The sequence below is a fragment of the Hippocampus guttulatus genome, chromosome 21 (assembly GCF_054856545.1).
Source record: "Hippocampus guttulatus isolate MCC_2025c chromosome 21, RoL_Hgut_1.0, whole genome shotgun sequence".
NCBI classification, from domain to species: Eukaryota; Metazoa; Chordata; class Actinopteri; order Syngnathiformes; family Syngnathidae; genus Hippocampus; species Hippocampus guttulatus.
In genome coordinates, this window is record NC_141281.1 from 8927489 (window position 1) to 8951958 (window position 24470).

Consider the following 24470-nt stretch of genomic DNA (forward strand, 5'->3'; position numbering starts at 1 on the left):
GCAGCCAAACAGGGGTACTCCCCCCCCCCCCCCGCCGCCCCCGCTTCTTCTTGTGTTGTCTTCCGGGCGGCTGCGTCCCCCCCCCGCCTCCTTTGCACGCGCCGCAACATGACAGTTGCCTAATTCTGTCACAGAGCAACACGTTTTACGTCATATGAATAAAACATCGTAGTCACCTCCTCTGTGAAGTTCTCCGCCAAGGAGCACAAGACAAGATGCAGGCCGATGCACCCCTCGCCCACCCCCCCCCCCCCCAACCCCTCCACCCCACCCATTCTCATTCAATCAACCAAGACTAGCGACAAGCTACAAGCTAAACTCGATACAAGATGAAAGGAAATCTGCTCCGTTCTTTTTCCCGTCAAGATATTTCATCTTCCCAGGCAGATTCTGTGCAAGAATGTTTCACTTGCGAGAACCAGCTCGATTTGAGACATGTCATCATGTTCAGATTTTTGTTTCTGGGGCCTAGCCCAATCGTCTTCCTGGATCATTCATCCGCTTGGCACCGAGGCTCGCCGGCTTCGCGGCGGAGCTGTCATTTCCCAAATGCATCAGCCTCCTCCCGGGAAGGTGTCAGTGGGGGATTACGGGACACCTCGTGGGGATTAAAAATGTTCTTGACAGAATGACCGCTTCGCTCCTTTCCCAGCAGTCACTCCTTGGTGACGGGCCCAGTGAGCGATGCTAATAAAGTGCGCCCAACATTTTCAAAGTTATACCCACACTTTTTTTGCATCTGGGTGAATTTAACCAAACCATATTTAACCTATAAAAAAAAAAAAAGTGTCAAAATCGCTACTTCTTTTCCTCTGCTGACTAATACGCTCGTGCCAATCCCGATTTCTTTTTTTTTTTCGTTCACTTCCTTTGCAGCTCAGCACATAGAGCCAACATGGCATCCATCGAGCTCCTTGTAAAACAGCATCCCTCCGCACAACTTCTTCATCTATTCTCTCTGTGCCCCTTTTACGACGGCGCCCCCGGAAAAAAAGAGAAAGTTATGTGGCTGTAATTCTCTTTGTTTGGTTTGACAGTAAACTTCAACTGGGAGTGGCATGAAACAGCTTGAAGCTTTTTTTTCTCGAACGATTGTACATGCAATGGGTCTGATAAAAGTGACATGGGTGCAGTTCTATTAATATACCGTGTTAATATGTACAAGTATGTTATGTATGCCCCCACCTGATAGCCCCTTCCTCCCACCCGTGCAAGACATGGAGATCTTTTTTTTTTTTCTGTTTGCTGAGGTTTTGTTTTTGTTTTTTTTCCCCCAGAACCATACTTGGCCCCTCCCTTGTAGGAGGATAGTTTAGGGCTTGTTTTTCCACTCCCCCTTCTGCATATTTTTCTTTTACATCTAAGAAAATCGAGGTGTCATCTGGTAAGCCATGAGGCTTCCAATTCTGTCTCCCTCTGTCGTTTTTTTTTTTTTTTTAAATGTGTCTTGGACAGTTTGGAAAAGTGAATCATTTGTCGTCATGATTTGTGCAACAACGTCATGACTGCAGCACAATGGCCCATTTCGTTCGACTATTCGGGGCGGAGCGTGGCGATCGGTCGCGCTCGTCCGTCCTTTCCGTGACCCTGCCGACGGACGCTCAATTAGCGGCCGGGCTTTTTGCGTGACGGCGGCGAATCGATTGCGAGCCGGCGACGGGCGTGCCGGCGAGCTGATTGGGAGGCGGCGATCAGACAATCGACGTGGAAAAGAAAGTGATTAAATCCTCTTGAGTGAGGTGGAGAAACTGGAATTAATCAAAAGAGAAACCTCTGCCGCAAATTGCAAATGTAAAGCCAGCGCGTGCATCAACAGCTTGCCTGATCGTTCGCTTCACACTTACTCCAGACCCCGAAATTCAGAAGTAACCAAACACCCCTACTACATTACTGTATACAAGTAGATTTTTCCAGTATATTTGCTTTCCTTTTTAGACTCTCTTCTTTCATCAAAAAAAAAAATGGAAGTTGATGCCCCTGATTTTTGCTTTCGTGATACCCCGAACATCTGAGCAGTCCTTTTCATCTATAAAATGCCAACAACAATGAATATGTCCTTTGGATGGGAAAATGATGTATTTAAACTGAATCGCCAGTGTAACAATTTTACATTTGACAAACTTTGCAAAGTACTTGCGCACTATTTAGTAGTAGTAGTAGTAGTTAGTAGTGTGTGTGCGTGCATGCGCGCCATGCACGTGCGCTTGTGTGTGGGTGTGTGTTTTACCACATCACTTCGACTACTAAATTTCCATAACCTGTCATCTTGCCTCTCTTTTGTGACACTTTGTACTAGATTTAATGTGACAATCACAGATTGTAACGGTTGAATTTCCAAAGGTCGACCATGTTTTAGACATTGCCGTGACACACATTTAGCTCCTCCAAGAGAGATCCAATTTTGCAAACAGTTGGCCAAAACCTTTTCACCACCTTTGGCCATTAAAAAAAAATAATAATAATAAAAAATGTAGTTGGCAGCTATTGAATGATCTCTGCTGGAAATAATCCACAATATCCAACTGTGATCCCAGTGGTCACATTCAGTGAACGGCCGGTCTTAAATGTCGCATCGTCAACCGTCTCCTTGCATCCAAGTGCTTTGCAATTCTATCAAATCTGATGTTGTTGTCCAGCAATCCAGTTTGTCGAGTTGAGATTTGGCGTCGGAGTCGTAAGAGTGCATCAGCCATTTTTTTACGACATACTGATCGCTTTTTGTGACTGCGGCGCTGGAGATGATGCCTCTTTACGAGAGGACATAACAGCGGAAAGCGGCGAGTCGAGCTACAGCGAATAGATCACATTGATGAGACGGACGGCACAAATCAGACGGTGAAGCGCCTCAGCTGGATATTTAGCAGCGTGGCAAGTTAGGGCGCAAAGGAAGGCGGATGAATGAAGGTCACAGTGAAGCTTCAAAGGAGTGAGATGAGTGATTTGAACAGTGACAGCCGCTGTCCTTTTCACACACACAAGCTTTTTTTTAATTTTTATACAACCACAAAAAAAAAAAAAAAAAAAAAAAAGATTGTAGAAGTTCAATCACGTACAGAGTAATGTTTTCAAACCCGACTAGGAAAGGCTAATAGTGGCACTTAAATTACTATACTGGAATCCCCAATTTTGAAAACCTCTAAACCTTGTTTAAAATCCTAATTAGAAAGACTAATTAGACTAAAAGACTAAACCTTATTTTGAAAATCTGGTGTGAAATCCCTAACCTTAAAACCATTGTTAAAAATCCTGATCATGTTTAGAAACCCTAATTTGAAACTCAGGCTTGACACCTGAAGTCCTACCTCTGCCTTGAAATTCAAAACCTGACTCGACTGCATTTTGAACCCCTAATCCTTAGTTGAACCCTCACTTGTAGACCCTAGTAAAGTTTTATAACCAAGGCTTTAGACCCCAACTAGGACGCCTAACTCTTGTTTGAAACCCTAACTCTCATTTCAAACCTTAAATGGAAACTCTAACCATTGTTTAAACTCTAATTTGGCAAATCCAGATTAAAAAAAAAAAGAATAAAGTGAAACCCAAACAGTGCCTTTAAACCCTCAATTGAAATCCTTATCATGTCTCGAAAGCTACTTTGAAACGCTAACGCCGGCTTCAAACCCAAACTCGAACCCTGTCTTCAATAAAAATCTAATTTTCAACGCGTGTCAAAACTCATTTGAAACCCTAACCTCTTCCCCCGAGCCCCATTTGAATCCCGCTCCGCCTGAGCCTGCGCTTTGCAATTACCCCCCGCCAACTCGTCGCATGCTCTCAACAGAGAAAAAGCGCATTGTCTCTCGGCATCGCCTCTCGGCATCGCCTCTCCGCCGTCAGGTTGCTCCCTTGAGCTCGTGATAAAATTATGAAGCGGCTTTTCCTTGCAATGATCGCGGCGCGGAGACTCGGCTGATCTCTTTCAACCCCCCACCCCCTCCCCTGAAACGCTTCACATGCCGGCCGCCAGCTGCCGCGCGCCACTTGTGTCCTCCGGCAGGGTTTTGATGGAGTTGCACGCAGAGGCACACATCAACACAGTGCCTTGTTTTGGTTGGATTTAGGGAGTGGAGGCGGGGGCAGGGGGCATCATAAATCTCTGTAGACCTTGTTATGACATCGCACGTTGACCATTTTGATTTTTTTTTTTTTTTAAGGAAATCCAAAACCTTTGGAACACGTCTGATGGTGCACCCCCCCCCCCCCCCCCCAGACAGTCATCGTATTTTATCACCTAAGAACATCCAAAGTAGTTACTGTCAGCAAATGTATCGATACTAAATGAAGGATGGAGACCACCACCATCAAAAGCGCTCCATTGTTCCCCCTTTTATCTCCTCCTGTTTCTCCACATGGAGTTTATTTCCCCATTTAGAGCTAATAGCATTCTGATGGGCACTGGTGAAATTTTCTGCATGGGCAAAATTAATCACCCACGTGTCAGGCTCCCCACCGCAGGCGAATGATCGGCGGGATTTATATGCGAAATAATGCGACATAAAGTTAGCCGCCAGTCCGTTTTGGTTTCGGCTGTGATTAAGGGCGTAAATAAGCACAGCGAGGTCAGGCTCATAACTGCGCTTTTGGGGAATTGTTGACGACGCAGCGCGCTGCCGCTCATGATCATGATCACCGCCGCTAATGACTAGCCGTAATGACTAATGCTAATGATTAGTGCTACTGTTCAGGCATCCGTTCTTGTTAAATAACTGATTGGGGGGCCGGGGGGCGTGGGAGTCTCAGCAGGCCGGTGTTCCCAATTTGAACAGAAAATCAAGTTTTAAACACTTCAAGTCGAGAAGAGTAAAAACAGCGAACAGGCAACGCTAGGCAGCAAACACGGCATCATACAGAGTTAGCTTTTGCCTGCTAACAAAACCATAGTGTGCCGTAGTACGTAATTAGCTTTAGCCAGCTAGCACTTGAGCATTTTACATACAATTAGCATTGGTCAGCGACAACCAGAACCATGCTTCACCCTCAATTTGCATATTTGTCAGAAACATAATTTTAGCGTTAGGCAGCTAACGTGACTGAAGTGCTTTATTGTACAATGGCTTAGCTTTAACCACCAAGCCTGACCACCGCATACTTTTACTTGACATACACAGCGTCATTTGAAATCAGACTTCTCTCACACTCTGTCAACACCAGCACACAGAATTCTTTGAACAGTCGATTTAATGGAAGCGCAGCCTGTTAGCCTCAAGGCACCTCACAGATCTAGGCCCTGAGCACTTCTAATCTGTTTATTTTCTCTCAACACACCGCAGTGGTGCGCAGGTGACTGAGCCCTGGAGGGGGCCCGCCTTGGTTGCACCTCGAACGCTCGAAAATGAACGTGCCCAGCAGCCAAAGTGGTAATTACGCTCTCATCTGGCCCTCCGTCACGCCATCTTGCTGTTTTTTGCTCGCCCTTCCCTCTTTCCGCCTCTAAGTGCCTTTCAAAGAGTGAGGAAGCCTCAAGTTTGATCTTCGCCGCATGAATAATGTATGCAGCCGCGCCAATGTTTATCTTCTGGGCCCTCCAAAGACTTGCGTGAAGCTCGTTAGGGATGAGACGGAGGTGCATGGAGAGGAGCCAAAAACGCCACCAGGAAGAGAAATGAATCACCGTGTTTGAAAAGAGACATATTTCATGCCAAAGTGTAGAGCAGCGGCGGGGAAACTTTTCTGCTCAGGGGCCTTGTTTATTTTTTATTTTTTTAAACTGATAGGCCAGGTTAAAAAAAAACTCTATGTGAAATGTTTAAGATATTTGTTTTATCATGATTTCATTTATTAATGTATTTATTTTTAGAACCATTTATTCTCAATTTTCTTTTTAGGATTTTTTATTTCCTTATAAATTATTTAATAACATTTTAATGTTAGCATTAGATTTATTTTGTCTGCAATATTGAGACATACAATTAATCACAAGCTATAAAAACATTTAAACCATGTGATTAGTGTTTAAAATAAATTATTATTGGACTCTTGACCATGAAAGTTCTCAGTGGGCCGGAATAAAGAACGGAGTGGGTAGCAGATGGTCCCTCCGGCCGTATTTTCCCCCACCCCTGTTGAAAACTGTTTAGAGAATAAATGCGTTAAGCCTCTTGGTATCAATTAGAGCACAACTTCTCATTAAAAAGTCCCCTAGCGCAACTCCCCGAGGACTTTCTGCGTGCACGAGAGACAGTCGAGTAGGAAGCGGCGTGTCGTCTGAGCTCGTCAGCAGAATAATCCAGCGGAAAAGGCACTGCGGGGTGCTGCCAACTTGACGACATGGAAACAATAAACGAAAGGGACCCACGCAACTTAACACAATTTCACACCGGCTCTATTTTAATGTTTTGAAGATGTGTTATGGATTTATTTTTCCCCCCCCTCACAATTTAAGAGTTTCCAGGTGTGTGAACATCAACAACTGAATAGAGAAATCAAGCTTGTGCAGCTAATCTCCCGCAAAACAAACAAAAAACAACAATGCAGCTCTGCTTACCTTTTTGACTTGGTGTTTGACGCAGTGTGGTCTTGACTTGAAAAGTGGTACGTTACTGTCAAATCGGGGTTCTCAATTCTTTGAAAAGAAAACCCGACATTCACCTGACGATTCCTTTCGGGATGAACAAAATCTCCAGCAACATAATCTTAATCCTTCACGTTTGTCTTTCTTGATCAAAAATGTTGTTCGGAAACATGTACTTCCTCAAGAAAAATTCACGTCGGATTTTTAAGTTGCATTTTTTTTTTCACACCCGTCTTCCCTAAATCCATCTTGTCAATTGTAAGCCCCGCGACAGCTGCTGCTCAGTTTGATAAGCGAATGTCCTCACGTTGCCCATTTAACTCATTCACTCCCAAAGACGTTTTTAAACGTCTTTTCAGACTTGGTCTAGAATTGGCTGGTACTGAATGAGTTAAGGACATGCCGACGACGGGTTTGTACTTCCAAGATGGCCGTGCGCAAAACTGAAATTGACTTTTTGGTGCTTTTTTTCTCTTCGTATCATGTGACTGTCACGTCAATTGGTTTTGCTCAACTTGTGTCGAATCTAGTGTCGATTAAAACAAAATAAATAAATAAATGAACATGGGGTCTTAGCAGTCAGTACGAAAGTGGTGCGTGAAAAAGTTTCAAACCCGGTCGGAAAATTCATCCCTTCTTTGTTTGTATCGTTTCCCCTTGCAGCTTCACTCCAACTCGGACAAAGGCGATGGAACGGTGCGCTACATTCTGAGCGGCGAGGGCGCCGGGACCATCTTCCTGATCAACGAGGTCACGGGGGATATCCATGCCACCAGGAGCCTCGACCGGGAGAAGAAGTCGCACTACGTGCTGCACGCGCAGGCCTTGGACCGCCACACGGAGGAGGCGCTGGAACCAAAGTCGGAATTCATCATCAAAGTCCAGGACATCAACGACAACGCGCCGCAGTTTCCCAACGGACCCTTTGTCGCTACCGTGCCCGAAATGTCTGACGTGGGTAAGTCAACGGAAACTCTTGGGTTGTATGTTGTCTCATGAACACCCACGTTTTAGCCAAGCAAGTCCCGAGTCTTGAAACCGGCAACTCGGAGCGAGTCCGACTCGGGTGAAATCATTCACCCAGCCCAAAGCTGATGTGGGATGTAATTAGCCGGCCGCTCCTTTCACTCTTACGGCTTTTCTCTTACGGGGAGGGCCTTTGGGAAGCACTCTACCCGAAGCAAAGGAAGTCCAAGAAAAGCTTCCCTGCACCTTGCATGCATCGTGTGGCAAGCGCATCAATTTTTTAGACTTCTTTTGTTCTTTCGAGGCGACCGACAAAAGAGGTCCTCTTCTCGGTCCAGCGGCTTCATCACTTGACAAAAGCAGCCTCGAAATATGCGGCAGGGAATGCGCCAATCGTCCATCCGTCAATGTCGCAACAGATTTGTGACAAGTGAAATGGGATGCACGCTACACTGGCCACTAGCAACATTGCACAGTTTTGTTTTGTTTTTTTAACCAAAGTAGAACAATATTTTTGAATGTCTCTGTAGAGAGAAGGAATTGAATAATGGAGGCGGTAACATGAACCAGTCTGTTGTTTTTTTTGCGTTTTTTTTTTAATGAATAAGTATTTCAGTTGTGCGTCGGCGGCATCCTGTGAATGCATCCTCCAGACGAGACATATTTTTATTTTTTATTTTGTTGTTGTGTGTCGATGACCCTCTAAATCCTCCTCCTCTCCCTCTCCGCGGCATAGCAAGTTGTTGTGCTCTCAATGCAGCCACATGCTTAAAAAAAAAAAAAAATAGATAAAATGTCCTTGAAGCACTCTGACGGCCGTTCTGTTGAAGTGTATTTTAAAGGAAAGTCCTTGTGGGGCCTTTTTGATGACAGCAATACAGTTTATTGTCATTTTGTTACACGAAGACCACAGTAACTTCAATGTTCTGCAAATGGAATGATTGTATTGAAGAATTGTTGGCAGAGGACATAACCTTGAGGCACACCTTTCCCCCCCAGCCCCAAATAACTCAATCGGGGGATCACCGTATTCAAATGCACCGAGGTACCTAACGGCGGGGTCGGCGACTATCTTCCCGCTCCAAGTTGCACGGTAAAAATAAAGCCGTGCGGAGCGAATGTCCGTTAATTATGCAAACATCACCATAGCCGCAGGCGCCCTCTTAATTTACAGTCGATACGTGCCAGCTCGCTCTCATGTGTATGCATGTATACATCGGCAAGGAGCGCACGGGCGACAGCAACTCCCGTGTAAACTCAGTGCAATTTTTATGTTTTTTTTTTTTTTTTTTATGCTACGATGGCTGTTTTCACGTGAAATCCGTTTCCTGACATCGACAAACAAACCGCAATTTATACGTCAATAACGGATCCGTTAAGTTGTGCAAAGAGAAAGAGAAATCTCATTTCTCTGTTTGGCCACCCGCTCTGTCCTTGATCCTCGCTCCCCCCCCTTGACATTTGCGCCTCCCACCAGAGATCCGCTAGAGGAGAGGAACAAAATAACAATTCAAGGCTTGCATTGCGCAGTAACCTTACGCCAGGGCTACGAAGTCATAAAACAGACATTTATATTCCCTCCTGTAAACATCTTGTTGACAACCTATTTAGCGCTTGGTTACTTCCTGTTCACGTTCTCTTTGCGTCTTCATTTCGTTCCGCTTCTTTTTGAGCTTCTCGTTCGATTTCTGTTGACTTCCCGGTGCCGTGAGAAGAGGCTAGACAGTTCACGCGAGGTACAGTAACTGAAGCGAAGGCAGCCTGATGATGACACAAGGGAGGAAATCAAAAGGCCGTGAAGGGAGGGGGAAGATAATTAGCTCCTTCTTCCCGCCCAATGCTAATCTCCATGAAAGTAGCTGCTTCTTAATCGTGCGTCTCAAATGCCTCTCAAGCAGTTGTCGGAAGATGTCGATGTACTGGCGTTGCCCTCACGTGAGCGTGCTTGGGTCGTTAGAAAATGGCCCCTTTCGGCCGGGATACAAAACGCAGGGAATGGGGAGCTTTTAGCGCTTAGCTAAATGAAAGCCCGGGTGAAGATGCTTAAATCACTCTGGGCGGGAAAACAACTCAGGGAAGATTGATGAGTGACAGTTGGATTTAACTTTCAAGTACAATACACGTCTTGATTTGGGTATCTCACTTTAGTCTTCAAAGAAGCTAACAGAAGCGTTCATGTAGCGTTGGAAGTACAACGCCCCCCCCCCCCAAAAAAAACTGAGATTCAAACGTGCTTCCCTCTCATTCGCGATGGCGCCTTGTGTACATATTTAGGAGTTCATATTTCCACAAATGAAAGGCTGCGCTTTGCTTGCGGGGTCCTGTCTTCTTAATGTAGAAGATAAAATATGAAGTCATGAATAAATATGACCATCACAAAAAAAATAAATAAATACAAACACTGCAGGCAAAACCAAACACTGGTATCGGCACATTTCGGGAACGGCGTCGCGCTCTGAACGGTGTCACGTGATCCTCGCCCCATGTAATTATACGCCGATGGATTAATGGAGCCTGTAATGCTCCCCGAGATGCAGTCCGAGTGTTAAATTGGTGCACAGTGACTTGCAGGCACACCGCGCAATGACTGTAAATAAAACCACCAGCAGGCAGCCATCGTTCGTTGTCTTTGGAAGGGAGACAAAGAACAAAATAATGAGAGCTCCATTGCTTCAATGACTGTTAATGCCCTGGAAGGGGGAGGCGGAGTGGGGGGTGGGGGGCACCAGTGGCAAAAATGAACCAAGTACAAATACGTAACGTGGAAAAAGGATCCAGTTTGGAGTTAAAAGCATTCCACTTATGCGCGGCATCACAGCAAAATGACGCTTCACCGTGTCTGCTTTGAAGCCTCGGTCAAGAGCGGTCAAGTCGATCAACAGTTGGAATGTTTTGATTGCTTGAGCTCCGGAGAACGTTATGAGACAGGAAAAAAAGAAAGTCACATGGAGGGTCGTGAAAAGAGAGCTCTCACGATGATGCAGCAGATTTGGAAAAGCAAGATATTCCCCATCCATGGCCTTTATTTCACAGAAATGTTTGATGTTGTCGACTACAAGAATGTTTCGTGGCGAATGCATTGCTGCTAACAATTTCTCTGGAAGGTGTACTTTTTCAGCTCCTTTTTTTGGGGGGGTGGGGGGTTAGTCACTTCACAGTGGCAAAGCTAGCAAAGGTGTTGTCACTTTGCCTGGGGCGCAATCATGACAAATTGTGACTTTCAGAGACATTTTGGGCTCGGGCGCTTTCTGATTCCAGCGTGATTTTGAATGATGGCAGACACACAAAAAGGCAGAATAAAGATTCCAAATCGAGTTCTTGACCTGCCAATCGAGTCATCGCCCCTGGAAGTGTAGCGGAAGACAATTTATGACTGATTTGTTGTGTCACATATTCAGTGCAGCTAGCTTTGACTTCAGTAATTCGTTTTGACAGTTCATGGTGACACACCGGCTTCATAAATGTGACTTTTTGTTTTTATCGATATTTTTGTATCGAGTCATATCATGAAAGCACACATTTAAAATTAACTTTTTTTAAACTTTGTTTTTTGTTTTTTTTAGGGACATCGGTGCTGCAAGTCACGGCCACCGACGCCGACGACCCCACGTACGGAAACAGCGCCCGCATCGTCTATAGCATCCTACAAGGACAGCCATATTTCTCCGTGGACCCCAAAACAGGTGCACTATACCTCAAGTAGAGATGTTTGTGTAAAAAATAAAAAAAAAAAGAAACGTATATAAACTGTATATATAGATATAGATTGAAACTTGAAGCATGACCCTTCCCAAACGTCTTCATGATTGATGACATTGCTTCACAAGCACATTCACCCCGTTGCTAAAATGAAACACAATTGATGACGATTCGAGAGCAATTGGCGAGTGGGAGAAAAAAAAACAAAGAAAAGAAACAAGTGGCGGTTATCCAAATCTACCTGACTTGACTGCACTCCGGAACTCACCTCTCATGTTGCATGACTCGTTTGCATGTGCCGACTCAGCGACTAGTCCGCACCGTTCTTCTTGCTCGGGGCGTGCGAGAGGCTGGGCACGCGATGGAAGGCCAGCTGCACATCGCACACACACACACACACACACACACACACACACACACACACACACACACACACACACAGTGCGTTACACAAGTAGTCTGTTGTTTTCGCCACTGGCCATCCACCCTCATCCCTCAAATTAGCAAGCACGGAACTACGGAAGGATATGCGGAGGAGGAAGTGGAGCTCGCGTGTCACTTTGTCGAGGCTTAGCGCGCGTGATGTGGTTTCTCCGTAGCATTTTAGTTGCTTGAGAGCGCACCTCGATCTTGATTTAGTTTGAGCAGAACTTCAATCGGCGGACGCGGTTGTGGAATGGGGCGGAGTCCGAACCGAGCCGCTGGTCATCAGGTTGCGGGCACAGCACTTTTGGCGGGCTACATGTCAGAAGCGCATCGACCGTGTTCAACCTCGTCTCTCGGAGAACCACTACAGCCCCCCCCCCGTGTCCCCCCTCCCCCCCCCCCCCCCCAAGGCCTTCCACATCCTAAATAGGCTAATTTCTCTGCTGATCTGGGATTTGCCAGCGTTCAAGTTTACTGAAGGATCTGACACAGATGGAGGCTGCTGTACTTTGCCTAAAGCCTCAAGCTGTCATGTCATCAATCAGACAATTTTTTTTTTTCCCCAAAATGTCAAACTAACCCATTTTTTTTCTTCCGGGATGCCAAACCATGCTCGCTCTTGATTGGGAAAGCCAAAAAGAGAACTTCGATTGCCATCTAGCTTTAGCTGTGAGGGCGCAACACTCGGGGGATAACACAGAATTGGACGGGCCAGGATTTCCCGAAGACGGAGATTGAAGGGCGCGTCGGTAATCTCCCATAATCCTTTTTTGTTCACCCAGGAGATTGTCCTCCTTTAGAAGTTTGCAGCCCGACAAAGAGGTGGATCGCGTGATGGTATCAGCGTTAATAGAGCAGGGAGGTTGGGTAAAAGGCTAACCAACTTCGCCCGTGTCAAATTGGCCCCGATTCAAGGAAGTCGACTCCTTCGCAATTATTTTTTTAAATTAACCTGCGGCCCTCGGCAGAGAGTCGGCGGAAGACTTTGTGGGCGGCATTGTGCTCCGACTGCGAGTTCAGGGGTGCAAAGCTCACACTTCCCCCTTTTTTTAATTTTATTTTTTTATTTATTTTTTTTTTTGCAGCCACCCACAACAGCGGACGAGTGTGTCGTGGCAGAGAGTGAACTGCGGAAACAAGGGATTGACGCCACGGCCGCTTTGCCGCTGCTTTAGTTAATAACAGGCTTTTAGCACCCTGAACCGCACAAACGGGCGCTCATGCTGTTTCTTGGCATTTCCATTTTTGAGAAGTGAGCACATCAAAACTTTTCCTTGACGCTTTAATTGAAGGTTTTGCTTTGTACTTTGGTGGCCGGAAAAGGCTACCAAGCGCTTTGAAATGCGCTTTTTTTCTGTTTTAAGTGTTTGATTAAAAAGAAGCAAGGCAGCTCAAGTGAAGCTTCATTTGTTGCTGCCGCAAACGGTCTCACGTGCCCAACCTTGCATTTGACCGCAGCTGTTGGTTTTGGTGGCGTTGGACGTTCTCGTGTTTACCGCATCTCAAGTCGCCCCCAGTACCCCCCCAAAAAATTGTTGGTTCTCCAATTATGATCATATTGACCAACATTAACCCCTTTCAGCAGGGGTGTCAAACTCATTTTTTGTCGCGGGCCACCTCGGAATTACGGCTTCCCTCGGAGGGCCGATGCAAAATCTCAATCTTATTTATTACCCGTGACAATTTGACATTTCGGTACAGATTTCAGCAAGGACCGTGAAAGTTGATGCACATGATTTGCTCCCGTGGGCCACATAAAATGACATGGCGGGCCGAATCTGGCCCCCGGGCCTTGACTTTGACACCTGTGCCTTTCAGGGACAGCGGTCACTACAGTGGACAGCTTATCATGTTATCAGGTTACGGGGTGCATGAAAGGGTTAAAAACAAGGCTGAGATTGATTTATTTAATATCATCTTGAGATGGATGAAAAAATGTATTCGCAAAAGGTGCGCTTGCCTCTTTCATGCGCGGTTTTGTTCCAAACGGCGAGTGCGTTTTTGTTTTCGTTTGTTGAGCGTTCCGAGCCCCTGCCGACTTGGCGACGCGGCAGAAAACGTGGCGCTCACGGGTCACTCGGCTTACAGTTAATTAGGCCTGGGAGACTTCCGGAGTGCACAGCCGCACGATAGCCGCGCGATAGTGATAATGTTGGTGAAGAGTGGAATAAATCAAAGAGAGAAAAAGGGAATGAGGGTCTTTTGAACGCCACGTAATGGCTGTTCTTTTTGAAGGCCGTAATGTGGAAAAATGACGTGCTCTTCAGAAAGACGGAGCACAGAATACATTCGCGAATGCGGTTAAAAAAAAACAACAACCTCAAAAGAGAAGCAAGAACGCTCTGATCTCACCGATATTGCCATTTCAGGCTTTTAGCGAGTTAAGATAAACTGCAAAGTGCACTAGAGGAATCCATCGAGCTTGTTGAATATACGCAGGATGACATTAGAATTTTTCTGGTATCAAAAAAAAAAATCTATTAAATCGAACTGAAAAGACTAAGTCGTTGTTGTTGCCGTTGCGCAATCTGCCTGACTTTGGTCCAGGGAAGCGTGGGCGCAGTTTTCCCCCCTCAGTGATGATTTGAAAGGTTGTCCGGCCTCTCGCGCCAATTTCAGCGAGGAAAGACTCCAGCTGACAACGGATGAACGGAAGGATAAAATAGAAAATCGACTTCTATCATCTGCTATAGAAATTCAAGTTTGACGGCAGCAAGGGTGGACAGTCGCAAGTCCGCAAGACGAAAACCGTGTCAAAGAAAACCGAAACAATCCTTAACAATTAACTTTGTAAATTTTCCCAGTGTGGGACAAATAAAGGATATCTTATCTTAACTCATTCAGTACCAGCCAATTCTGGACCAAGTCTGAAAAGACGTTTAAAAACGTCTTTGGGAATGAATGAGTTAAAAAAGTTTTTTTTTCCCATATTTTTCAACATCAGGCGTGAGTGCGGCAGAAAGCATAAATGAAATGAATCAATGTCAAGACATGTCAATCACGTATTTGAGCGCGACCAAACGGGGCGGGGCCTTAACAGGCGATACGCAGGGCGAGCTCACTTCGCTTTTAATGACTCCGCAACCGCCTGGCCGGGATGCGAGAGGGTTACTTTCCATCGGCGGCGGCCGCGACTCAGCAAGTGAGGTTGAAGTGACCTTTCATTCCGTCGCTTTTGTAAAGGGGAAATTAAAAGGGGCTTGTCCAGACTTGTATTGATATGAATAGCATGAATGAAACCCGGAACGGCTTCAAGTGGGCTCGGTGTCCTCATTTTATGATAGAACAGTTACAAAAAGAACCATTCTTTGTCCGTGATATTGAATGATAATCTAGCGGGGGTGGTTTACAATGTGGTTCGTGTTCCACTTCTTGCATTGAACACGTGTACCTAATGACCTGGCCTGTGGTTACGTCAGCGGCCGACCGAGGCTAACGTGCCCCGAACGCTGCTAGGCAACCGTTAGGGGTGCGCTAAAAACAGAAAAGAAGTGCAGTCGCTTGGCGTCAGGGAAGTTTGTTGACATTTTCACGAGGTGGTGGTCTCACTTTTGTTGCCAGCTGCTGTTTCGACATGAACGGTTGCGAGTTTTGAGTTATTTTGAGCGGGCAGTAAATTGACACGTGCCATAGAAGCTTTATGTGAGATGTCCAAATGTGAACTTTTATCGAGAAGACATTTATTTCCAAGTCTGAAATGGACATTTGAGGGGAGGGAGGGTGTGAATAATTTTTGTTTTGTTTTGTTTTCGCTATTGGCAGAGAGCCATGTCCCTGTCTTGTCGACCAAATTCGCGGTTACATAAGATTGTGTGCTTTAATTTGCCGCCAAGCCCTCTGGAAGTCCATCGGATCCTGTCAAACAATCACCGGTGTCAGCAGGGAGGCGAGGGCAACACCACGGCGTTTGCTCCCGGGCAGATCTCGCAGTTCTCGGTCAAGCGTATTATTGCAGGGGGGTTTCACAAGTTCACCCCTCCCAAAAAAAAAAATCAAATAAACGCGAGTTTGAAGGCTGCCGGATAGGCGCAAGCACGTGGGAAGGGGAACGGTCCGATTTAAGCGCTCGGGGGACGGCGGACGCGAGCGTGAGGACGTTATTACATCTGGTGCCGGTGAATTAAGGCTTTCATTGCGACTCGACGCAATGAGAACACGGGAAGTGCACTTATTGCATGCAGTAAATCAAGGCGGGTTCTGCCTCTTGGTGCTGCTTGGAAGAAGTTGCAGTCCTTTTTTTTTTTCCCAAGCCGTGCACATTCGTTTACATTTGAATATGAGCCAGAGGTAAAAAAAATAAAAATAAAAAAATCCGTCATTCAAGGCTGAGCCATCATTGAACGTCTCGAAACATGAGCGAAGCCTCGACAATGAAGGAACTCGTCTTTCGTTGCAGGGACCATCAGAACTGCCTTAGCGAACATGGACCGGGAAGCCCGGGAACATTACATCGTGGTCATCCAAGCCAAAGACATGGCAGGCCAAGTCGGGGGCCTCTCCGGATCCACCGTCATCAACGTCACGTTGACCGACGTCAACGACAACCCGCCAAAGTTCCCGCAAAGTACGTGTTTCAAAACGGGCGGGTCTGAAGGGAAGTTCTTGTTGTCACATCCAAAATTGCATCCATAGAAAATTACCAGCAGTACGTCCCGGAGTCTGCTCAAGTCGGTAAACCGGTGGGGAAGATTAAAGCCAACGACGAGGACTTGGGCGTCAACGCGGACATCAAGTACAGCATCATTAACTCGGAAGGGACCAACATGTTTTCGATAGCCACCGACAAAGACACCAAAGAGGGAATCATCACCCTCAGAAAGGTAAACTTCCAATGCGCCGATTACAGTTTTCAAGACAGAATATTTTATGGGTCATCAGAGTCTGAAAGAAGTTTTATTTTGAAAATCAAGTGCATCTTAGTCGAGTCAGGGCAGGTGTGCCAAGTAAGGTCACACAAGCTAGCAAAATTTGAAACGCTTGTTTGGAACGGGGCCTTAAAATCTTCCCTCTGGTCCCAACAGCCACTAAACTACGAGAGGAAGAAGACATACACACTCCACATCGAGGGCACCAACACGCACTCGGATCCTCGTTTTTCCTACCTGGGCTCCTTTAAGGACACGGCCATGCTAAAAATCACTGTTGGCGACGTGGACGAAGCACCTGTCTTCTTTTTGGATTATTATATCATGGACGTGTACGAGAACTCGCCCGGCGGCACGGAAGTGGGCGCCGTCACGGCTCGTGACCCCGACAGCAGGAACAGCCCCGTCAGGTAAGACTTAATACAGCATGTGTTACGAATGCGGTGATAGCTACGGTAGCGTTCCCAATCCTTGTAAAGTTCGCTATCTCAACAGAGTTTAAAAAAATAATAAATGAATAAAAACTGACTAGTCTCGAACCGTCACCCATGTGGCATGTCAGGCCGCAAGGCTCGCGGTTCAAGACGCCCCCCCCCCCCCCACCCCCCCACCCTCCGTGAATATTCCCATGAATGATTTCTTTGTTTCCCGGTCGAAAGAACCGCGGGCGGTACAACTGCTTAGCACATTTGTATGCGCTCTAAACTCCAGTTTGTGAGGCGGCGCAAATGGGGAAAGACAGATCGCGGCCCCGAGGCGGTGGACTAATCCGAGGTTTTCACCGCGCACAGGTATCTCGTTCCGTGACACTCGTATTGGCGCGGCGCCCGCAGCGATCGAGCGATGACGCGAAGCCGCTAATGAGACGACGCGCCGCTCTTGCCGCTACCCGTCGACAATTGGATCACACTTCGCAGCTTCTTGCTGAACAATAGACGACTTTGGGTCTTTGTTGCGGTCCGCCATGTTGATTTTGTCAACATCTATTGCTGTGATTTGTGACACCAATTGGAACGTTCTGAGTTTTGTTTGCCACCTTCCAAACTGGAATGCTAGGCTAGTTCTCGCGCACGCCATTGCTGACCGAGTTCTTGCTTTTTTTCAATTATTATTTTTTTTATGAACAATAGACGCCTTTGGGTCTTTGTTGTGGTCCTCCATGTTGATTTTGTCAACATCTATTGCTGTGACTTGTGACACCAAGTGGAACGGTCTTGAGTTTTGTTTGCCACCATCCAAACTGGAATGCTAGGCTAGTTCTCGCGCGCGCCATTGCTGACCGAATGTTGTGTTCAGGTACTACATGGAAAAAAAGGAGTCGGACCATATCTACTTTCGCATTGACGAGATCAGTGGCGTGATCAGGACGACGCAGCCGCTGGACCGTGAGGACACTGCCTGGCATAACATCACCGTGATGGCCTCGGAGGTTGGTAGGTACCCGGCGAGTAAAACGTAGCCCCCCCCCCCCTCTTTTCTAAACTCCCACAAATGAAACCGCTCTGGTTCTTTTTCTGTCGGGTTTCCGAGTGTTGACGCACATACTGATCACAATCACGCAAGTGGGTAAATGTTGCCAATATGAGGTGCTTTCAGCGTGATATTTACACTTGCATTTCCTAGGGATAAGGTCGGATCATTTACATTTTGAATCGGGCGTATTCAAATCAGATCCGGTGCACTCCTCCTTATAATTGACTAGCAAAATCACATTAGTCCCAATTGTTCAATGTCCTTTCATACAGGAACAATTAATGAAATTAAAGCAGGCCCCCGCTAACTTTAGCCATCAGGTAACTTTGTAATCACAATTAGGCAAATCCCCTGCCAAGCAACAGCGCTACCGCATGCTAATGCGCCATTATCTGGGCCGTCTCTCATTTGCATGCGGCCAAGCGCCTCCTATTCAATAAAAGCAAGGCTTTGAGTGGGCAAGGACGCCCGCAGTCACGCATAAAAGACCGGCAGGCAAAGAAACGACTGAGTGAAAAATCAAGAAAAATGTGTCATACAACCCTCAGGTGCAAACCTCTTGCAGGCACTAATACAAATATAACAGCGGCTGTGTGAGCTTTTTTTTTTTGGTTTTGTTTTGTTTTTGTGATTAGGACAGTGGATTTATCAGGTTACAGAGTGCTTGGGTTAATTAAAAAGAAAAACTTCAAGTTGCACCGCGACCAACACTCCGGTGAAAAAGTGAGTGATGTTTTAGAAAGAAGCCGTTTTCTTCGCTTTGGCCTTCACATTGCGTATTCTCCTGAATGTCGATCCAATCTCAAAGCCAAGCCATTGTCAGAATTGAATATGACGAAAAGAACCTACTTGGCCATTTCCAACTCATGTTGCGTGTCGGCAAAGCTTTCATACTTTATCTCACCCTTTAGAATGGCTTGATATTTTTTTTGAAAAGCAGACGTGAAGAATTTTTTTTTTTAAGCGGCGTCAAAAGCAGAAATGTCAACCCGCGTTTAATCTACATTTGATTGCCATCCCGTTTGATTTAATCCCGGGAGATTATATTCAATCTGTCATAAGGAAATTGTTTTGTGACTGAGTGGGATTAGTAGATAGAAACATTAAACATGAAGAATCCCATTTCGGGTTCGAAAAAGCACTCGGGGAAGGGGTGGGGGGGGGGGGGTGTAAATTGCTTGGAATGGAGCTGGATCGTGATCATCTGATTCCAAAATAGATGTGCCGGAAAGTCAGACATAGTAAAGGTGATCATTGAAGGACCGGTTAATTAGCTTTCCCGGAGGCTACAAGCAGGCTAGCCATTAGCTTTTGCTAAATTAGCCCAATGAAACACAAGCCAAACAATTTTAGACATGCCGTACCTTCGAGAAATTGCCTGCAACTCGCCCGCTGAATGGATGTTCAGTTCCCAAGATTGTCCAATTCGGTCGGTTTACCTTCCCGCCACCCAGAAATGTCATGGCCGCCTATTGTTGACAAACATTATGAAAGGTTTATAAAGAGCGAAAGTCAGCGTGTGAGGTCTTCAGGCAGCCGGACAGGAAAAGCCGAGAGCGCACTAAGAATTACACGGCTGACCTTTTTTTAAGGCTTTGATATTTGTCTACGCGTGTGTCTCGCCAGACAACCCCGGCCTCCTCAGTTACATCCCGGTCACCGTGCAGGTGCTGGACGTCAACGACAACGCGCCGCAAGTGGCCGCCGCCGACGAGGAGGTCATCGTGTGCGAGAGCACGAGGGCTGGACAGGTGGGTGGTGGTGCAGGCCTCCCGTCTTGTTGATGCGGCAGAGCAGTCAGGGTATTTTTATTTATTTTTTTGCATTTGCATGAAAATCCTCTCTTTGTTTTATTCATTTTCAAAAGCTGACATCTTTTGGGTGTTTTTTTCTGTGTGTTAGCTTAAAAAAAAAAAACGAATGAGCCACTTGTTTGTTTTACAATTGCCATTCAAAATGGAAAGAACAAATGACAAATTCTCACAATTGAAGCAGCTCGCAATTTACTCTCACTGCTGTTAGTCATTTTGAATTAAGCAGTACTTTTTTTTTTCTCCCCTCTTCTTTTCCGGAGATAGGGAGCAATCAGTCACACGAAAATGGCTGCGAAGGCCGACTCGCTGCCGGAATAGAAAGACTAAAAAAAGAAAACCTCGTTTCTAATCATTTGAAGCTAGTTGGGGAGAAGTTTGAATTAACGTTTGCGCTAAATGACGCCGCGGCTTTCCTGCGGATTAAGCGTGAGCAATGACATTGTGTTCAAAGCTCGACTGCACACGTTCAAGAAAGCAAGCGGTTTGTATGTTTGCTGTCACGCAGTGTGGAACGCTCCCCTGGGTTCATTAAGAAGATAGCTGGCATCAATTCTTCACAGGCTGCAGCTCAAGCTCATTTTATTTGGACGGATATATTAAGTCAACACTCGAAAAGTGCTTGGCGGGAAAAAAAAAAAAAAAAAAGCCCAATGCTAGCATCGCCATTTTGGCGACAGGACAAACTAAACTAGAGCAGAGGTGAGCTACACATATATATATTTTTTAAATCAATGTGGGGATCCGAAGGAAAAAATGGGAGTGCACCACATGGTTGAGCCCAGCGGGGGCAGTCTTGAGTCACTTGAATCACTACAACTGCACAAAAACAAAACAAAAAAACTACGATCTCCTCTTTTTTTAAAATGAAGGGTCCCTCCATTAACTCATCATTTTTTTCCACCAACGAGACTGTTTTCCACGTCGGCCTGTAAATCGCATTTTGTAAAACTCGCAATTGGACGTAGTGTACTGTGGGGGGGGGTTTTGAAAGATAAAGCTCAAGAGGAACAAAACCAAGCTCTCACTTGAAGAGAAAAACTCTGCTGGCAGCTCGTGTTTCTCCCGAGGCGCCTGTCAGCAGTCCCCTACTGTCGCCAATTAAAAAGGAACTCAAGTCAGTCCTTCGGGCTGGCCGACACCCGTCGCCATTTTCCGTATTGTTTCAGCTAATGATCTTGTCCCGTGTGCCCAACGTCAGCCCATCCAGACGATCAGCGCCGTGGACAAGGACGACTTTGCCAACGGACAGCGCTTCTCCTTCGCCCTGCCGAGCCAAATGCCGGTTAATCCCAACTTCACCCTGAAGGACAACGAAGGTAATTGAGCCGCGCTGTCGCCTATGTTTGCATTTCTTCTGGCTTCCTACCACCGGCTTCCGTCGGGGGGGACGGTTGATGTTGGCTTGACATCTGGAGGCCGTGTCTGCCAATGAAGCAAAATCATGTCGTTTGTTGCGTCCGCAGCGTTTGGAAAAAATTGTGAATGACAAGTCCAAGTAGTCAGGATACCAACTGCAAAAAAAACAACAACATGGCGGCTTGGTTGTTGGACGCCGGAGTGTGCGCGCGTGCGGCTGTCGAATGGATTAGAGGCGTTATCGCACTGCGACTCTACCCCGAGCGGCGACATTTGTGCGCAGCCGACGGAAGGTGTTACCATGGCGACCATCTGTGGCAAACACCTTGCTTTAGATGGGACTGCGGCGATTCGAAAGCTTACGCCGTTTGAGGAGTTGGCGCTTTGCTTTAACGTTGTGTATTTTACGTATGTGTACGTTTGATGACACTGGTGTCGTTTATTCAGCAATTTGATTCGTCTATTTTTTAATTTGTTGACATTTTTAAGTCTAAAATTCACCAACCTACAGACAAGAATGTTTTGGTGACAACAACAAAAAAAAAAAGGTGCAGATAGTTTAATTTTTTTCAGTCGTATACAGTCAAATAAAAATATATTACCAGTAGTTAATATTAGTATTCCGATACAATTATTTCCATAAAAGTTGCACTTTTCACATTTCTTTTATTTTCCTTATTTCATAAATATATTTATTCAAATTTGCATACCTTTAATTTAGAATTATTTTGAGTACCATTCCCACTTACAGCCACATAACTTCACGCAGGTCTGTTTTTTTGTTTTTTTAATAATATTTTATTCATATTTTTATATATTATTCAAAAATACATTAAATATTTACATTAATATCAATAATTTTCTGTCATTTTTTTTCTTATTTGAGTGTCACATTTATTCAAATTCATGTACATTTAATTTTCGGATCATTTGCGTAGTTTTGGAAGACAAGTTATCAACAAATTTGATGTCGTGCTTTATTTTATTTTATTTTTTTATTTTTAGAAAACAATTCAAAAGAAAAAATAACATGTAAATAAGCGGATTCTCAAATGCACCCGCACTTGACGGGCCAAATGTTGCTCTCGAGAACATCAAGACAAAAGTCTCTCTCTGCTTTAGTTTCAGGTGACATTAAAGTGTCGCCCCCGCTGTCCTCCGCGGACGTATTACTCGTATGATGCGGGGGAGGGGGGCGGGGGGGAGGCGACAGAAATAGCTCTGATGACTTTGCGATTCCCTCCAAGCTAAATCAAATCAAAAGATGAGCGGGTCGGGACGTCGACGGCGTCAGATCGGAAGGGCTGGATGATAACGTGCCAGTTTGTCCTCACCCCGCAAACGATAAAGAGGCCGCAGTCACCGCAGCTATTTGAGCGCTAATAAAAGCAGTATGATACCATCGGGCGGCAAAGACACTTGCGAAACTATTATCTCACACCTGCTCACGTTTAAAGACGAGTTCTCGAGTTTTTAGTCACATCCAGCAAGAAGAGGGGTCACATTGTGGAAATATTGAGCGAAACTAAAACAGTTGAGATGACGCGAGCGCGCCCTGATTCTCTCGTAAAAAACTCCAAAACTTCCTTCTGACGCTCAGGTTTGAGTCCGAGACGGTGAAAATCGTTTGACGTAAGCCCCGGCCATCAAAAGCGTTCACTCTTGCCTCTCGGGAAGAATCTGCCACAGTTAGGAAAGACATTAGAAGAAGTTGTTCCCAGGGTGAGATCAATTGTCAGTCAAGGATTTCTCCAACCGGTTTGAAGTCGTCAAGTGTAGGGACCAGACCTTAATCAACAGTTATGTAGTGATCTCTGCTTTGTAGGTTTTTTTTTTTTTTTTGCAAGATGCGGTTCACCATTTCCCAAATCAAGTCTTGGGAAATCGTGATCCCAAGAGTTTTGATGTCTCTCCACAGTTGACATGAGGCTGTTTGATCATGTGAGGGATGTGCAAGGAAGTCCACTATCATCTCTCCCGGCTTTGAGTTAGTTCAGATCCAAGCTACGCCAGAGAAGCCATCATTCCAAGTCCAAAAAGTTCTTTGAGGCCTGTCTTTGCGCTTTCTGAGTCCAGTCGAGTTTGTCCAAAGATGTCGAACACCAGCTGCGTTCTTCGCGTTAAGCCACTTCAGCTGCGCCGAGCCAACTCCGCAGACCGCATCCGCAGTGGCACTAAAAAGAGGTCGTTTGATTTCAGCCCTAAAGTGGTCCGCCACTGCCGCCCCCGTGGATTAGAAGTCCTTTTGCCGTGTCGGCCCAAGCGACACAATGAGGCACGTCGTCGACGACTGGCGTCTCGTAATTAAAGTAAGCTCCTCTCACACTGCGAGCGGCTTCCTTGCCATCTTTTATGTGGCGGCCGAGCAACAGCGGCTGGCTGCTTAGTGGCAGCCCCTAATAAAAAAAAAAGCCTCTGTTGTTGTGCGACTGGAAGAAAAAAAAATAAAAATCCCTCACAGTCATTCACACCACTAAATCTCTCATGACCTCCTTTCTGCTTAGTGAGACTCAGACGAGGTGTTTTGAGTTTTCTTTCCTTTGCGCTTGTTTGCGCGACTGTCAGCGGGATTATGCGTGCGGACCAATGGGGTGAATTCAATTCAAGTGGGAGCAAGAGCCAAGGACGAGATAGACGCGGGAAGGGTTTTTAACACTGCCGGGTGGGTCACAATATTTGCTTGCAGCTGTGTGACGCGCATGGGGGGGGGGGGGGGGGGGGGTATGCCGAATGGTGTTGTAGCTTGTTGCCTGCAGATGTAATCTTCTACCGGCATAAGGACGATACTGATGATGGACAGAGTATGCAAGAGAAAGGCACATAAAAAAGATGATGTGCTTAGAATCAAAAGTGAGCTCTTATTTTTGCCAGCTGGAACGGAATTCAGAATAAAATCATATACATGAGCATATATCTATCTAGCTAAATCATAGACATGAGCATCTATCTATCTAGCTTGCTAGCTAGCTAGCTATCTGTCTATCTAGCTAGCTGTCTAGCTAGCTAGCTTATCTATCTATTTATCTCGCAAGCTAGCTAGATATATAAGCATATTATAGTCATATAAAAACAATGTGAAAATGCTTCTGCTTATGCTAAACCACTGTTGTAGCTTAATTGAAAAATAGTCACTGAAGGGGTCAGAAAAGTACAAAATTTCGCAACCACATTGATTGCTGCTAATTGTTGGCAACATGGACAACTTTTTGACCGCAGAAATAAAATGAAGTTGATTAAGCGCTAAATGTCAGCAGGGACACGCTTTGAACCACGGAAACTGCAACAAAAAAATCTATATAGAAAGACAAAAGAAAAAAAATTCATACAGCCTAACGGTGATGTATTTTCCAGCGTCATGCA

At 45.7% G+C, this 24470-nt stretch overlaps 1 protein-coding gene across 1 annotated transcript in view; it reads left to right on the forward strand.

Moving 5' to 3' along the window:
* Positions 1-24470, forward strand: part of LOC147187009 (cadherin-18) — a 50313-nt gene that overhangs the window by 15566 nt on the left and 10277 nt on the right. The window contains exons 3-10 of the mRNA XM_086102060.1: positions 7175-7469; positions 11041-11160; positions 15999-16166; positions 16235-16422; positions 16624-16877; positions 17764-17900; positions 19567-19691; positions 20953-21070. Coding sequence (XP_085958186.1) covers positions 7175-7469; positions 11041-11160; positions 15999-16166; positions 16235-16422; positions 16624-16877; positions 17764-17900; positions 19567-19691; positions 20953-21070 — 1405 coding nt within the window. The remainder of the gene's footprint in view (positions 1-7174; positions 7470-11040; positions 11161-15998; positions 16167-16234; positions 16423-16623; positions 16878-17763; positions 17901-19566; positions 19692-20952; positions 21071-24470) is intronic.